This window comes from Acipenser ruthenus, chromosome 6 (genome assembly GCF_902713425.1).
Source record: "Acipenser ruthenus chromosome 6, fAciRut3.2 maternal haplotype, whole genome shotgun sequence".
Lineage (NCBI taxonomy): Eukaryota > Metazoa > Chordata > Actinopteri > Acipenseriformes > Acipenseridae > Acipenser > Acipenser ruthenus.
The window spans coordinates 10726409-10743684 of NC_081194.1; the positions used below are offsets into that span (position 1 = coordinate 10726409).

Below are 17276 nucleotides of genomic sequence, written 5' to 3' on the forward strand. Positions count from 1 at the left end.
TTCCAGTTTGTATTCACAAAAGCTGAAGATCGCATACTGTGTAGCTGAGAGATAAAAGGAGTTCAATGAATTATTTAAGGAAAGGCACATCAGAGGAAAGAAAAATAAGGCCAAGTCTCCACGGTTCATTTTTACAGTCATGATCTTGTTGTTGCAAAAGTTCTACATAGTGATACACGAATATGCACAAACTAAAGAAACCCTGGCAGTAACTCCAAACTCCTGCAACTCTAACCCAGATTGGAGTTTTCAATGCACAGTGATTACAGCATGGCCACTCCACGGTGTCATTAGTGTATACTTTACATTGACCAGAGCGGACATTCTGGAATTAAAGGTCTAAATCAACAGAATACTATACAACATGCACACCACTGACAGTAGTCCACAGTAAACACTGTAGTTCATTATTAATTACACCTAAACAGGCTTTGTTGTATGTTTAGACAGAAAAGAGGTAACCAATACAGGAAAAACTTTGTATGATGGTTTAAACTGAAACTCACTACAGTAGATCTCACATCCCTATTGTTCACTGTAAATACAAACAGAAGTGTGCTTTAAATGACACAAACACAACAGCTTTTACCCTTTTGAACTGCAATAGATATGAAAAAAATCAACTACTAACATTTTGGAGAAGAAAAAAACATATATTAAAAACAAATAAGACAAGACTTAAACAAAAATGGTATGAATTGTAAATGTTTTCCAGATATTAAATATGTACACCCTGGATGATGTGTTGAATTTCCATTGAAGAGTCCAAACATTAAACAAATAAAATAAAAAGCCTAAAACGTGTCCCATTTCTTTCATATCTAGCACTTGCTGCATCACACTTGGGGCCATTCCAGAAACTGGCAAGTTTGTTGCATTGCTAGTCATCAATATCACACAATGTTCAAGATTTTTCTGTTTATCCAAATAAATTTGCAAATGAAAAAGTAATCTGGCTTGTCAGTAGTTTGGTATTGATGGGCTAATCGAATGTTACAAATCCATTCAATACTTCCACCATTCTCTGTCCCAAGTCTGTCTCCACTCAATTTCCAAATGTTTCCTTTAATCCTGGTCTCTGTTTTGTGCTTGAAAGAGTGACAAAGATTAACTTAAAATTTTCATGGAATTACCCCTTGGCTAATTTAGGCCTTGGTTAATAAATAACACCACTTCTACAATTTTAGCAAAATTCTCAATTCCATGAATATATATATATATATATATATATATATATATATATATATATATATATATATATATATATATCTCTGGAAAAAATTAAGAGACCACTGCAAAATTATCAGTTTCTCTGGTTTTACTATTTATAGGTATGTGTTTGGGTAAAATGAACATTTTTGTTTTATTCTATAAACTACTGACAACATTTCTCCCAAATTCCAAATAAAAATATTGTCATTTAGAGCAGTACAAGGTTGTCCTGGAAGAAAACTTGCTTCCTTCTGCTCTGACAATGTTCCCCAACTCTGAGGATTGGTTTTTCCAGCAGGACAATGCTCCATGCCACACAGCCAGGTCAATCAAGGTGTGGATGGAGGACCACCAGATCAAGACCCTGTCATGGCCAGCCCAATCTCTAGACCTGAAACCCATTGAAAACCTCTGGAATGTGATCAAGAGGAAGATGGATGGTCACAAGCCATCAAACAAAGCCGAGGTGCTTGAATTTTTGCGCCAGGAGTGGCATAAAGTCACCCAACATCAATGTGAAAGACTGGTGGAGAGCATGCCAAGACGCATGAAAGCTGTGATTGAAAATCAGGGTTATTCCACCAAATATTGATTTCTGAACTCTTCCTAAGTTAAAACATTAGTATTGTGTTGTTTAAAAATGAATATGAACTTATTTTCTTTGCATTATTCGAGGTCTGACAACACTGCATCTTTTTTGTTATTTTGACCAGTTGTCATTTTCTGCAAATAAATGCTCTAAATGACAATATTTTTATTTGGAATTTGGGAGAAATGTTGTCAGTAGTTTATAGAATAAAACAAAAATGTTCATTTTACCCAAACACATACCTATAAATAGTAAAACCAGAGAAACTGATAATTTTGCAGTGGTCTCTTAATTTTTTCCAGAGCTGTATATATATATATATATATACATATATATATATATATTATTTTATTTTTTGATACAGGCTTGCAAATTCTAATACAGGATCTACTTTACACTACAGGGATTATAATCATACAGTGCCTTGCGAAAGTATTCGGCCCCCTTGAACTTTGCGACCTTTTGCCACATTTCAGGCTTCAAACATAAAGATATGAAACTGTAATTTTTTGTGAAGAATCAACAACAAGTGGGACACAATCATGAAGTGGAACGAAATTTATTGGATATTTCAAACTTTTTTAACAAATAAAAAACTGAAAAATTGGGCGTGCATAATTATTCAGCCCCTTTACTTTCAGTGCAGCAAACTCTCTCCAGAAGTTCAGTGAGGATCTCTGAATGATCCAATGTTGACCTAAATGACTAATGATGATAAATAGAATCCACCTGTGTGTAATCAAGTCTCCGTATAAATGCACCTGCACTGTGATAGTCTCAGAGGTCCGTTTAAAGCGCAGAGAGCATCATGAAGAACAAGGAACACACCAGGCAGGTCCAAGATACTGTTGTGGAGAAGTTTAAAGCCGGATTTGGATACAAAAAGATTTCCCAAGCTTTAAACATCCCAAGGAGCACTGTGCAAGCGATAATATTGAAATGGAAGGAGTATCAGACCACTGCAAATCTACCAAGACCTGGCCGTCCCTCTAAACTTTCAGCTCATACAAGGAGAAGACTGATCAGAGATGCAGCCAAGAGGCCCATGATCACTCTGGATGAACTGCAGAGATCTACAGCTGAGGTGGGAGACTCTGTCCATAGGACAACAATCAGTCGTATACTGCACAAATCTGGCCTTTATGGAAGAGTGGCAAGAAGAAAGCCATTTCTTAAAGATATCCATAAAAAGTGTCGTTTACAGTTTGCCACAAGCCACCTGGGAGACACACCAAACATGTGGAAGAAGGTGCTCTGGTCAGATGAAACCAAAATCAAACTTTTTGGCAACAATGCAAAACGTTATGTTTGGCGTAAAAGCAACACAGCTCATCACCCTGAACACACCATCCCCACTGTCAAACATGGTGGTGGCAGCATCATGGTTTGGGCCTGCTTTTCTTCAGCAGGGACAGGGAAGATGGTTAAAATTGATGGGAAGATGGATGGAGCCAAATACAGGACCATTCTGGAAGAAAACCTGATGGAGTCTGCAAAAGACCTGAGACTGGGACGGAGATTTGTCTTCCAACAAGACAATGATCCAAAACATAAAGCAAAATCTACAATGGAATGGTTCACAAATAAACATATCCAGGTGTTAGAATGGCCAAGTCAAAGTCCAGACCTGAATCCAATCGAGAATCTGTGGAAAGAACTGAAAACTGCTGTTCACAAATGCTCTCCATCCAACCTCACTGAGCTCGAGCTGTTTTGCAAGGAGGAATGGGCAAAAATTTCAGTCCCTCGATGTGCAAAACTGATAGAGACATACCCCAAGCGACTTACAGCTGTAATCGCAGCAAAAGGTGGCGCTACAAAGTATTAACTTAAGGGGGCTGAATAATTTTGCACGCCCAATTTTTCAGTTTTTTATTTGTTAAAAAAGTTTGAAATATCCAATAAATTTCGTTCCACTTCATGATTGTGTCCCACTTGTTGTTGATTCTTCACAAAAAAATACAGTTTCATATCTTTATGTTTGAAGCCTGAAATGTGGCAAAAGGTCGCAAAGTTCAAGGGGGCCGAATACTTTCGCAAGGCACTGTATGTATTACATTTTGTAGACAGCCAGCATAAATGGTTATTGGACGCCAGCAGATACCCATAGTACAATATCACACTATTAAAATATTTTCTCATTGTCGATAAATAACTTGTATCTCTTGTAGGAAACTTGTACTGTATGGTATGTCAACATTAAATACCTTTCTATGGTTATTATGTTAAAATCTAAGATATGCATTGGCACCCAACCAGTGTAATGGATTAGTAAGACTTGATTTGTGGACCTGTGCAATGGGTTAGTAATACTTAATGGTTTTTTTTTTTGGGGGGGGGGGGGGGGGGGGGGGCTGGTTTGGCACCCTTGGCTTTGTGTGGAAGATCTTTTTGCTATGTACTTGTTTAATTTAATTGGGAGTGTGATCATTTTATTAAGATGCATTTTGTACAGTAACCTAAAATTGTCAAAGCCTTTAAAGGAAAACCTTGCTGTGTTATTTGTTCCACTTACCTGTTGTACCTCCTGTAAACAAGGTTTGCATCTTATCATGATGAATGACGATTCTTCCTGCTTCTGTTATCCATAACTCCAGTTACAGGCACATTCTTTACAGCTGAAGAAAACAAAACATCATTGATGTTCATCTACATCTAAACTGAACGTCATTGCATATTTTATTTTACATTTGTTTAACATAAATACACAAAAGCAAACTTAAAATTGTAATACAGCAGGTGCAAATGCTATTCTGGACTTAGGGCTTAGGGTTAGGGTTAAGGTTAGGGTTAGGAACATTTTCTCCAGAATCCTGCAATTCAATAAAGAGATTTAGTTTTGACTTTACATAAAGAACAAAATACTAAAGCAAGTAATCTGATTACTATAGTAACATTCTAAAATGTGGTTAAAAAAAAAAAAAAAGGAAGCTGGTATTTTGGATGAAGAAGCCATTCTTATTGTCTTAGTTTCTGTTTCTTCAGACAAGCCAACATCCTATTTCTCTATGGCCTTGACAGAGGAAATGCAGCCTTGTGGGTTTCAAGGGTCTAGAGCAGGGGTGCCCAATCCTGGTCCTGGAGGGCCGATGCCCTCCTGGTTTTTGTTCAAACTGTACACTAAATTGCTTAATTGGACCAATTAAGCTTCTAATAAGTGCTTGATTGGTCCAATTAAGTAATTTAGGGGACAGTTGGAACAAAAGCCAGGAGGACACCGGCCCTCCAGGACCAGGATTGGGCACCCCTGGTCTAGAGGGAACACTTTTCTCCTAAAGATGATTTTCTGATAAAGTCACACCCTATTTTAAGAAGAATTAAAAAAAAAATTGTCCATGCTTTACCTGAACACTTTTCTTTTTTGAAAGAATGTAAAGAATGTAATGAATGCAATGAAATGTAAAGGAATGTAATGAAAAACACGATTGTGAGGAAATTTCAGCCAGTCCTGTTTTTTGGTTTTTTTTTTTAGCCTAACTTAGAAAATATTTAGTGATAACAAGCTCAGGTATGTTGAATTATAGTAAAGTCCCATGACCGAATAGCTCAATCTGTTACAGCATGCAATATGAGCCTTATTTATCACAGGTATATTTGGCCATTATGAACTCGTGTAAACAAGTTTTTCTTCTTGTGTCATGCAATACTTTGGAAAAATCCCATCCTGTAGCACTTGTTAGAACTGGTTTCTTTGTGGTTCAAGGATCAAATTACTTAATTTTCCTTCACTATGAGTAACCAAGGAAATGGCTTTTTACATGTGTGGGTAAACAAATTATTATAACCAGGATCTCCAAATGAAGTAGGCTTCATCAGCATTCAAAGCCTACAAAGGTGACCTTGGCCAAGCTAAACTAAGAATGCCTTGAAAAAATCTTTCTTTTAAGGGTGTAGTAATTTATCACATGGTATATAGTAAATGATTATCAAAATCACGCTGTTAGCTAAACCCCACTCTCCACCTTTACCCAAAATGTGTACTGAACCCAAGTCAATATAGTATTTTCCTGACTTTATTGTATTAAATGACACATATTTATTAATTGATGATGTAATTTATAAACTATTAAAAATGATTTCTAACATTAAAAACCTTGAACATCGGTAACTTAATAAATATAATTTGCTTACTCTAAATTTGAGCAGTTTATCACAGGTATATGTGAGAAATATTCCGCAGTACCGGTGTAGTGTTAGAAAGTGGTACATCATCAGAATGTGGTGCGCATACCAAAACTTGACCCATGTAATGTCAGAAAGTGGTACGTTGTCACACTGAAAGTGGTATGCTGTCAGATTTTGGTACAGGTGCAATCAATTGCAATCTGATGAGTTTTCCAATGGTCAAACAGAGGTACATTTACCATTATATATATATATATATATATATATATATATATATATATATATATATATATATTATATTATATATATATATATATATATATATATATATATATATATATATATATATATATATATATATATCAAACTGAAACTGGAAACAGACAATCAATTTCTCTAAAAAGAAAAAAAAAAAACAATTCACGACCAGCATGACAATGACAAGTCCACCGCAAAGTTGCACAAGTAAAACAAATGTACAAGACCCAATGTATTGCATATGAGAAATATTTGCATATTATTTTCTTAAATGGTGTAAAAATATGATAAATTACATTAACAAATAGGTAAAAGACTAGAAATATGATCAACTAAATTTAAAAAGATTTAAAAGACCATACTATTTTCTTAATGGTGGAAAAATGTGATACATTACATTAACCGAAAACACCATAACGTACCAGATTTGAATGAGCTTCCCTGCTTTCCCAGCTGAAGTTGCTTAGGCATTGTTTAGGTATACGCGACTGCGTACCACTTTTTACCGCATACTTGAAAACAGCACTACACCTGTCTATCCTGTAGTGGCATTGACGTGTGATATTAAGGTTGTGATGTTACCTTTAATTGACAATAATTTCGATTTAAATTAATGTGGTACTATTGGGTGTAGGCTACATGCGAATAGTCTTCAAACACGCGAATCCATTAGGAAATTCTTTAATCATTTAATAAACAAAAAACTATCCTTATCTGACCATGGATTTCCAAAAGGCACCTCTCGCAAATAAAAGTTGTGAAAATGCAACTGAGAACAATATAGAAAACAGCAGAGTCGTTTCTGCAAGACCAAGCATGGTACTGTATATTCAGACTGTAATGTTAAAAAACATGCATTAGAAATGGCTGCAACACAACATAAAAAAAGTCAGTGCTGTCCATTCTACAGCTAAATCAATTCAGAAAGATAGGTGGGTAACAACATAGCAGGCACATTATTTTAACATAACGCTTCTTAATACTGTTTGCTTTGCATGTAGCAGTGAATGTGCACGTCTCTAGCAATATACAGTACCATAATTTTTAAAAAAAATCAGTGTCCCGTTTCTAGACACTTAATCTTAACTGTTACTGTATGTTTTATTTAAAAACTCTAATTTAGACGCGGGGTATGTGGGTTGCAAAGCACTATAAACCAGTCACTGTCAATCAAAAACAGCAGAACCACCAAAACGACTGTCATCGCAAAACAACAATTATGTCGACATGAAGTTAAATACAACGATTAACGAAACAAAACATTGTATACATAAACATCTCTCTTAGCAACCCTACAAATAAGCGCTTACCAGTATTACTAAGAAGCCGTCCATTGGCCGTAGCCGAGGCACCGAGCTAAATTTTATATGATGGCTGATTCCAGAGTCTCTTTCTCCGGCTTTTCAGTTAACACAGACACGCTATCAGGAAAATTAATAATTCCTTTCTTCCAAATTCCGGTTTTCAGGCAGTGAATTAAAAAAACGTTTGTTTACAAAGATCTACCCTTGCACAATAATAGCAACCCGTTACCTTTGTGAAAAATATGAATATCCGAAGATAGATTCAAGCCGCAGCTGCAGTCATACTGTATTACAGTCGGCTGTTTGTGGTAATACTAGCACATACAGAGTGATAACTCTTTCTGCACTACATTGCATTGGCGAGGGGAAGGAGGAGCATAGGAATGGAAGTTGCACACAAGCATCGAGCAACAGTAATTATGTATACACAGCGTAAGTACACACCACCATTTCTTCATCACATCACACAGACACAAAACAGATAAACATGTCAACACAAACTGGCATTTTTAAAGTGATTTGACTTAATGGCACAAGTTGTCCAGCTGTCACTTTAAAAACACAATTTACTGACATTTTTTGTGTTAGGCAGAACATAACTATCTCTGCGTGGATGGCAAGGTCAGAGCATGAAAAACAATGAGATTTAAAAAAATGTTATTTAAATGCAATATTTCCTTGGGTGGTAATGCTTAAAATTGAGATCCCAAACTTTACAAAATGTGTCATGAGAAATGAGTCATATTCTTTAGACATTAATTTCTCCTGATAGCCTCTATAAATCTAAGGTATACTAACACATACAATTTAGTTTCATATGTGTAACCTTAGTGCTGGGCATTTACATGGCATTTTATTTGGGTCTCCTTTTATTGGTGAACATCAATAAAGCCTTACAGTGTTTGTTTCTGGTGAAGGTTCAATTAAATTCAATCAGTTCTGTTCATTATAAAGTCCAACATATGAATGCTTGTTTCAAGTAAATGTATTATTAAACTTTCATCTACTTAACTGATCAAAGAAGCAATTGATTTTGCAGTATACTGTATGAGAGCTTACCTACATCTCAGGTACTAATTTCTAAATATTAATTTTTATAAGAATGGTAACTATTGTACTGTATTAATGTTTAATAATTGTGTTTTGTTAATATGCAGTGTTAATACTTAAATGACTGTAAATAAACTAAAGTGTAACTGCAGTTGCTGGTTTGGCTTTTTCATGGTTTGGGTCGCTGATTCTAATTCCATGACCCAGACATCCCTTACTAGTGTGGTTCACATCACTGCAAGTCACTGTAAGTTGATAAAAAAAGGTATATATTGATTTAGCACTACATTTACTGTAAAGATTTAGCAATGTCAAATTTAATGATTTCTTTAGTTTGATTGTCATCTTGCAAACCTGGGGCTAGTTTCACAAAGCAGTTCTACGTAGCAGTCTACTAAATTCAATTCACTTCCATAAAAAAAAGAAAAAGAAAAAAACACACATTTATCCTTTAATCATATAGACTTGGTGAGTGAATTTCTACTAAGCTATAGTTCTATCTTAAAATATTGTTTTTTGAAACATGTACAAATAGGATAGGTTGCTAGCTAGCAGCCTGCTGCTTTGTGAAACTGGCCCCAGTTGTTTTAATGTATTATTTTGAAATAGTCATTCTGCATAGATATTCAGATATACCAACATTTGTATCAATATACCACATTTGCTAGCTGTGTATCGCCTTTTAAAATTACATGTGATCCTGTTTACAGAACTTGCTACTTCTGTGCTCTTTGTATGACCTTATCTCAGATGTTACCATTTGCTGGCCAGTTTAACCAGCTGCTTTCTTTCACTTGAGCACGAGATGGTGGCACACAGAACAATGGATGCAGAGTTGTGCTTGGAGTGGTGTGTATTTAATTGCAACAACCAGTATGAGCTGTTTATAATCAAATGAGAAAGGGCATATTACTGTTACTACACTGATGAGGAATCACTTTGTCAAAAAAAACAAAAATACAAGATGGTTAGTATTTCAAAATCTTTAATCTGCTGCTTCGTGTAGGGCAAGGATTTGGAAAACAGTGACATTGGGTAAAGAAGATTTCCAAAGGGACTCCATTTTGTGTCTCAACAACTTAAAACAATATCTGGGAATGTAAGCAAATAAACAAAACTGTAAAAATATATATATTTTAAAAGAATGGTTGACCATGTATGTTATTTGTTACAGGAACCTTCCATTCCAGGTCTTCACAATCCTGTTCTTAATTGCTTAATTGAACCAATTAAATTTATATTCATTTATTTTTCAAATATTTTGTTTAAATTTGTTATGTCAAAATTAAAAGCAGGTGGGTACCTCCTTTTTTAAAAACGTTTTGCCATTTTGTGATTTCTATATAAAGTTTGTTTGGTGGTCAAATGCAGATTCTCCTCTAAGTAGCAGTGAAAATGTATTTTTTCCACCGAAAGCTTTGTTCACAGAATAGAAATGTCAAAACAGCAGTGAACAGTAAACACTTTGTTATTTGCTTACAGGGCAATTAAACAAATGCCTTGACAACTATATGAAATTTCAGCATGAAAGTATAGGTTTGTTTTCTTACAGTAATGTACTGATTAAGGGAGTTCAACTATCTTTTTATTATTTTCAGAAATATGTTTACTTTGAACCTAAAAATGCATGTTCTGTTTTGTGTATATCCAAGTTGCCACTGAAATTCCTTTCCAGCACTGCCAGGTTCTGCTGTCTTCAATTCAATCTGCAACCACACTCAAAATGGCTTCCAATAGACATAACTATTCACTCCAAGGCTTAACATGTTCTATGAATACAGATGCTTTATTTAGCACACTTCTTCCATGAATTTGGATTTGGATGCTGATTTGTCCCAGCCTGCAAACCTAACTGAGACCAACTCGGTTATTTTGCTGTGGAAATGTAACAATGCACAATACGTTTTCTGCTGCTCTAATGTTTTCTTAGGCCTACCAAAGGAAATGGAGCACATTCCAGTACATACAACCAGATTCTTGTTCATTCTTGTTCCTAAAATTTGGACAGGTTTGCAATTCCTTTTCTTTTTGGAAAATATTTCCCCTTTGTTATTTGTTTAAAAGTTACATACATAGATTTGACCAAGAATTGTCCATGTTGAAGTCTGTAGGCCTTGCAAAAAGGGGCTGGCTTATGGTGTTGGGACCCCAAATTGTATCAATTTGCAGACCAACTGGGTAGAATATTTGTGTTTCATTTTACCCCAAAAATGTAAGGAAGGAATAGAGGAGGAGCAAATGTTACTTTTGGTCTTTTTTAAATTAATTTAAATAAATTCTGCTGAAAAACAAAAAACATGCAGGTTGCATTCTTTCTGTTAAAATATAGTTGAACTTAAGTTGGTATTATCATTATATACCATCAACTACTATCTATATAAGCAGTCCAATATACCGCGTCATAAACAGAATTAATGTCTCTTTAAATAATATGTGAATCGTTATAATAACAGAATCCAACAAGCTTTTCAGGCACACTCCATTCATCATTTGAGGCATGGAACTTAAAAGTCAAAACAAAAACCGTGCAGTTGTGTTTAACCATTTAATTATCGTGGCTACAGTAGGTCTTAAGTTCCATTAATGGAATTTTAGGAATTATGTTACAGATCTAATCTCACAACAATAGTACTGTTCTATTTGCTATATTTAGCCAATTAAAGGTGTGAGTAGGATGAAAAAGTAGTATGACTATATTTGTATCTAATTATTTAACCCTTTCATTGGGTAATATTTACTTTACTAAACATGACCTGATTTTTTTCTTGGGTATAGGCTTTAGAAATTACAAACTCGTTAGGATTTTTAACATATCAATATATTATTAATATATAAGAAACTAACTATTTACTTAGGTCTATTTATCACAATACACTATTATATTCAATTTAACTTTAAGGGAATATACGTATATGAATTATGATTAAATTTTTTTGTTTAATTAAAAAAATGTAATCATTTATTGTTCAAAAAGAACACAGAGTAGAAGCAAGATAACTATTCTACATTTTGATCCTCTTGGTTTTTGGGCACTGCGTCAGTGTGGCGTGTCCCTCGTCACATGATAAATGTCAATATTTTAGTTTTAGTTTTGTTTGGAAGGGATAGGGTTAAAACATGTGAGAATGTGGCCAGGCTGATTGGATAAGTGATTGACATAGTCTGGTCACATGTATAACGAAGGAGCTGAGAAGGTAGCTCCACAGTTCAGCCTAGGACTGAGGGAGGGTGTGTGTGTGTGTGTGTGTGTCTGTGTGTTTGTCTGTCTGATGTCCTGGTTGCTGAGCTAGCTAATGGCTTGAGGGAAGTTTGCGAAACTCCAGACATTGCGCAATGGGGCCAGCACCTTTTGATTTATATTTTGTTGTTAAGTTTGTGTAATTAAAAAAAAAAAGCAGTATGAGCTTTTGGACAACCTACCGTGTTTATGCTGTGGGCGAAGATCATCTGCTTTGTAATTTCCAAACAAGCATCTGGGGGTGAATGCCCGCCTGCCTTTACAATCACCCCTGCTGTGCAGCACCTACAGTAACCACTCAAGTAAACTGACTCCAGGATATTCTGAAGCGGATATCGGTCGTACTGATGGTAACTGATTTCAGATCTTAGAGCTGGCCAGTTGAATAAAGCTTGTTCTCCTATGCACATATTTCAATTTGTTTTCCTAAAAGGTTTTAAACCGCGGAATAAACAAACAAGGGTGTGAAGCATGACCGCCCACATAACTTCACCACCCAGTTTGTCCAGTTACTGCCAGAGGCTTAAGAGTTCATATTACATTATCATAGATTAGCTAGCCAGTTTTTGCAAGGGCTGTTTTACAGTGGATACATGTGTATGCATTAAAGTAAAATAAACGAGCAAAGAACTTCGAGGTAAGCACAAGAACAAGGAGACTAGTGATAATGTTGCTTTGCATCTTCGAAATGGAACTTTGTTCTGTCTCAGCCTATAGTATAGTAGACAGTAGACTTGAGTAACTACCCTGGGAAAGGTAATGAAATACTGTCTTGTCCTGCATAGTCTCACATATCCTGTGTCTCAAATAGGATTGCTGGGCTGGATAGTCTATCCCCATGTCTGCGGTAGGAACACTAGCTCCTACCCAACCACCCCAATAGTTTTAAGTCAATGCTAGATTCTACTGTTATTGGGGAATGCACTTGCTATCTAAAGAGTCATTGTGGAATTTTAAGTGTGCTTGTTTTAAACAGGTCCACTTTATTGCATGTGTAAAGTTTTTGTTCAATGTGTGGACCATTTTGTTCAAAGAAAGTTATGTCTAAAATAACGATTTCCCTGGTTAAAATAAATACAGAAACATAAACATAGATTCATACCTAGATATCTTCAGAATGCAGTCCGCAGTCACGATAAGTGTACAGTATCACTTTAAGGACATTCACTATTAAACAGGGTGTGCAAGCTTGGTGGATGGAATTGTAGCAGATACTGTGTTAATCAGTTCAACATTTATTCTGAGTTAGATGTTTACTTGTCAATGAGTTTTATTATAGAAAGCACATGAAATATTCGAGATCTGGTGCTGAGGAGCACAATCACATGCTGCATATAGCATATATGCAGCAGGTTCAATTTAAATTTGTATGTTGAATACAGAGCAGAGTTAAGTTGCAAATCCATAACTCAAACCTTTTCCTAGTGTCCATGAAGGTCTGCATGGAATTCAAAGGAATTCCAATCACTTTCTGATAGACCCTGAAATTAAGAAAAAGGTGTGCAATTTGCTCAACCTTCATATGAAGATAAATGTCAGCTGAGCTGCCACTGCTGTCTTTACAACCACTGGTAATCAAAGGTGCTAGCATTATGACAGGCACTTGACAGCTAAAGCATTTCATGTGTTCTTTATTTGTTCAAGGGATGGAAGTTGGAAGTTGTCTTGTTTTAGGCCTTAAAATAACATGTACCACACATTTCAACTGGGAGCACTAAATTATGGATGTTGTCCTATTAAATAAAATTTTAAAAAAACGGAACAGCTCAAAGGAAATGCTGACACAGTCAATGGAATGGAGTGAAGGGTTCCCTTTCAACCCATAATACACTTCTTTCTTTAGTTAACTTTGAATTTGGGGTTCTTTAGTTAACTTTGAAATCCAGCCTCACAAGCTACAGTCTTTCATATGCAGTATATTATGTGTTGCCTGACAGGGACAAAAAATAATGTTTTGTACAAGAAACGGCATCTAGTTACATAAATAAAATAGCTGTTCTCATTTCAAAAATACTTGTGCATTACAAGGTTAAATTTGAAACTACTGTGCTTTACATGTGATTTATCATCCTTGCCATTGTTTTACCACACATTTACTGTCCTTTTACTATGCCTTACTGCACTAAGGCATAGTAAATATTGTTGTTTCAAAGGTTGAGAAAAGGTTATCTTAGGTACTTGCTGTGGAAATCCTGCAGATAATTTCTGCAAATATTTTGTGTGCTCAACCAATGAGTAAAAGGTAACCTCAGGCTTACTGTAACCATGAAGTCATTACCTGAATTGCTTCTCTTTTTCACTTCTCATAGGGCATGAAACTGAAAGAAATGTTTGAGTGTCTGAAGTTATTGTTTCACTTTTCATTGCTACACTTGAGCCCTAAAGTAATCTATTGATCCCACCCCCACACCACAGTGGCCACAGAAACATTTATAAAACACGAGGAAATGTTTGCAACCACCCCGTGGCTATCATTTCTGTGCTAAACTAAATGAAGGGCTATTTCCTGTGTTCAGATGTTGGTTATTAATGATGACGTGAGGCTTATTGCAGTATAAATCTGGAATCCATTTCCACAAGCAGTGAGAGTTATTGATTCGAACTTTAAATAAATAATTGAAGTTCCTAAAGTGTACATAATGGCTTCTTTGCATTGTGCTGATGTAGAGCAGCTGGCCCAGAAACCCTAGTTCCCTTTGCATAATGTAGCAGGGTTTTCCAAAGGGCACTAGTGGTTCCATGGATTCTGAAGAGATTGACAGGGCAAGGCAATGAACAAGAGAAGGCTGGGGAACTAAGTACTTCACAGTACACTGAACAGAATAGCCTGGCTCCCTTGCGAGAGCTGTTACAGACTTAGTATATTTTCCTTTGTGTGCATTGCCTCGTGTACACTGCAGGGGTGAATCTTGTGCCGACTCCTAATAGTTCCTAATAAAGTAGCTGCACAGTCATGTGGTTTACAATACATTTATGTTACTTTCTCCTTGTCAGATAACACAGTAAATCAACAACAAAACTATTTTGCAGTAAGGACTGTTTTTCAAACAAAGTCATACAGGCAAAAAGGTGCAACTATTACACTTTATGGCTATAGCTCAAGGGCAATTGCAATAAATAAATAAATAAATAAATAAATAAATAAATAAATAAAACATACTATTTCACTGTTATATTACACTGAGGCAAGTGAACCTCTACTAATCTCCAATGTAACCTCAAAAGCAGTTGTGTCTTCATTTTGAGGTCTTCCTTACCTTCTTCTTGTTTTGTATACTTTTGTATACTTACAAGGACTGATATTAACCAGGGAATGTGGGTGGTTTTTTTTTTGTTGTTTTTTTTTTTAATGGATTCTCTTTATGGCCATTAGGGGGCAACTGTTACTTTGCCAGCAATACCACGAGGATCCACAAAAAATAAGACGGTGATGTAAGGATACGCGCAAAATTGTTTGCGTGTGTAAAACCCCCATAATGCTGCCGTAAATCGTGTTTAGCTACCGTAAAGTCTGATTTTACCGGCCGCTAAATATGCGGAGTATGTAAAGAATGGTCTTCACATGGCGTTCTGTACCCGTTATCAAATTTGGACTTTGCCATCATTAATCCATCAAAATTATATTGGAATGCATTCAAATGAAGAAAAGTGCCTGGGATTTGGTGGGATCTGGATACTATGCGGGCACAAACATTATAATGTGATGTAAGGATTTTGCCTTGCACTTAGACAATAGTTGACCCTCCAAAAACTTTACACCTCTTCTTACAAGGTGCAAACCATTGTAGAAGCGAGTGACTAAGAGCTGTATAAAAGCACATACCTGCAGAGACCTGTCATTGGCTACAGTGGTATACTTCCTGATGCAGCGACACTTGGCTCTAGTCTTCTTGAGGAGAAGGGCAAGACGAAGAAGACCCTGCATATTCAATCCCAGGGTCACTTTGTCTGGGATGCAGGGGGATGCGGTGCTAAAGCGTTATCGTCTCACTCCGCGGGTCATCCTAGACCTAATAGTTGAACTGAGGGATAAGATGGACCCCCGCGTCAATCTAGGCACCGCTATTCCTGCACATGGGAAAGTGCTGTGCTCTCAGCTACCTCTGGTTCCGTAGGACCACAGTTGGAGGGATAGCCCAATCCACCTTTTCCAGTGCTAGGCACATTTCTGGATGTCATGCTGAAAAGGGCAGCCCAATACATAAAATGTGCTAAGGATACTCGTATAACTAATGTTGGCTGAGGCTTTTCCAAACAACTCCGTGACCTCAGCTGTAAGGACTCTCAGCTCCTTCTCAGAAAACTTTTTGTGCTCCACAAATGTCATACATTGACTACCGCTCTCTGTACTCCTAACTCTGCAAGTGGGGCCGCTAAATAGACCGATGCGCACACCGAGACCCTCATTATCATAATTGTGGATCATTATTTGTGCGTGTTGAGTAATTTGCATTGCTCTAAAGCTTAGATAGGGCTCAGTGCAAAATAATTGGCTGGCCGCAATGCAATTTTAATTTTGCACCCGCAATTATTTGCACTGCGTCTATTCTTACATCACCCCCTAGCATCTGCTTTAGTTGGGTTATTCTAATCTATTGCTTGTCTGGTTTTCATTAATTTATGAATGGGCATGTGCTATGCAAATCTATTCTACACGTGGGTGTAGTCCGAGGTGCAGAACTGCCAACCCTTTCCAACTTTAAGATAATGTAAAATAAAATAAACAACAATTAAATTAAATCAAATATCAAAACAAGAAAAGGCCACCACCCCTTCTTGTAGGATAGAATAAACATGGGGGAAGGTCCCATGGGGAACAGATTTCTAAATGAATCATTAGATTTGCTTTTATATTTTGTATAAAAGGAGGAAACAGTCTATCATGTGGCTGATTTGTTTGCTATCCAGATGGAATCCCTTAAATGTATCTATGTTGCATTCAGATTTAAAATTTGTTTTTACTGACAATTTTTTTAAGGCACAGTTTCGAATGATTAAGGGACTTTCGATCTGCAAATACAATAATGGAAACATTATCTGAAGGGTTCACCTTTGTTATACATTCCTGGATTGTTGAGGTATGGTCTAGATGAAGATATTGTTCAACGCCAGAGGGCTAAACCGAAGTTCGTCTCATAAAAAAAAACAAGCATGCACCTTCAGAAATGAACATCACTCACAGTAGCGCTTATGTTCGAAATGTACCATTCTTGGAGAAACAACGCCCACTGACCCCCTCTAGACTGTTTGTCAGAGTATAGCTTTGCTGGTGTCAAGCCACTAACTTAGATTTAAACCAGCTCCCTTCGTTTTTGTTTGTCCTGGAGTCCATGGGACGAACCTTGCTGCCTCCAGATTCTAGTTGAAGCTGGGACCCGTGGAACTGAAAATTCAAGACAAGTGAACCCGATAAAGTTACTGTCCTGCATCAGTGTATCTGCAGATAAGAGGGAACGATGGGGACTATTCGTTGGTAATTGCTTTTAAAAAAAAATACCCT

The 17276-nt window shown here is 36.4% G+C and overlaps 2 protein-coding genes across 6 annotated transcripts in view; one reads left to right on the forward strand and one right to left on the reverse strand.

Annotated features, from left to right (window-relative positions):
- The window catches only part of LOC117410799 (protein FAM135A-like), a 70046-nt gene extending 62192 nt beyond the window's left edge, over positions 1-7854 (reverse strand). For 2 of the 5 annotated variants that reach the window (XM_034017630.3, XM_034017625.3), the window contains exons 1-2: positions 7495-7838; positions 4317-4419 (exon numbers count right to left, since the gene is read on the reverse strand). The gene's annotated coding sequence lies outside the window, so the exon portion shown is untranslated. Of the gene's footprint in view, positions 1-4316; positions 4420-7494 lie in introns of all 5 variants that reach the window. The other 3 variants (XM_034017626.3, XM_034017628.3, XM_059025008.1) reach the window with 3 other exon arrangements.
- A 9363-nt stretch (positions 7855-17217) lies between these two features.
- The window catches only part of LOC117411272 (collagen alpha-1(IX) chain), a 35295-nt gene continuing 35236 nt past the window's right edge, over positions 17218-17276 (forward strand). The window contains exon 1 of the mRNA XM_059025929.1: positions 17218-17249. Within this exon, the coding sequence (XP_058881912.1) occupies positions 17233-17249 (17 nt within the window). The 5' untranslated portion in view covers positions 17218-17232. The remainder of the gene's footprint in view (positions 17250-17276) is intronic.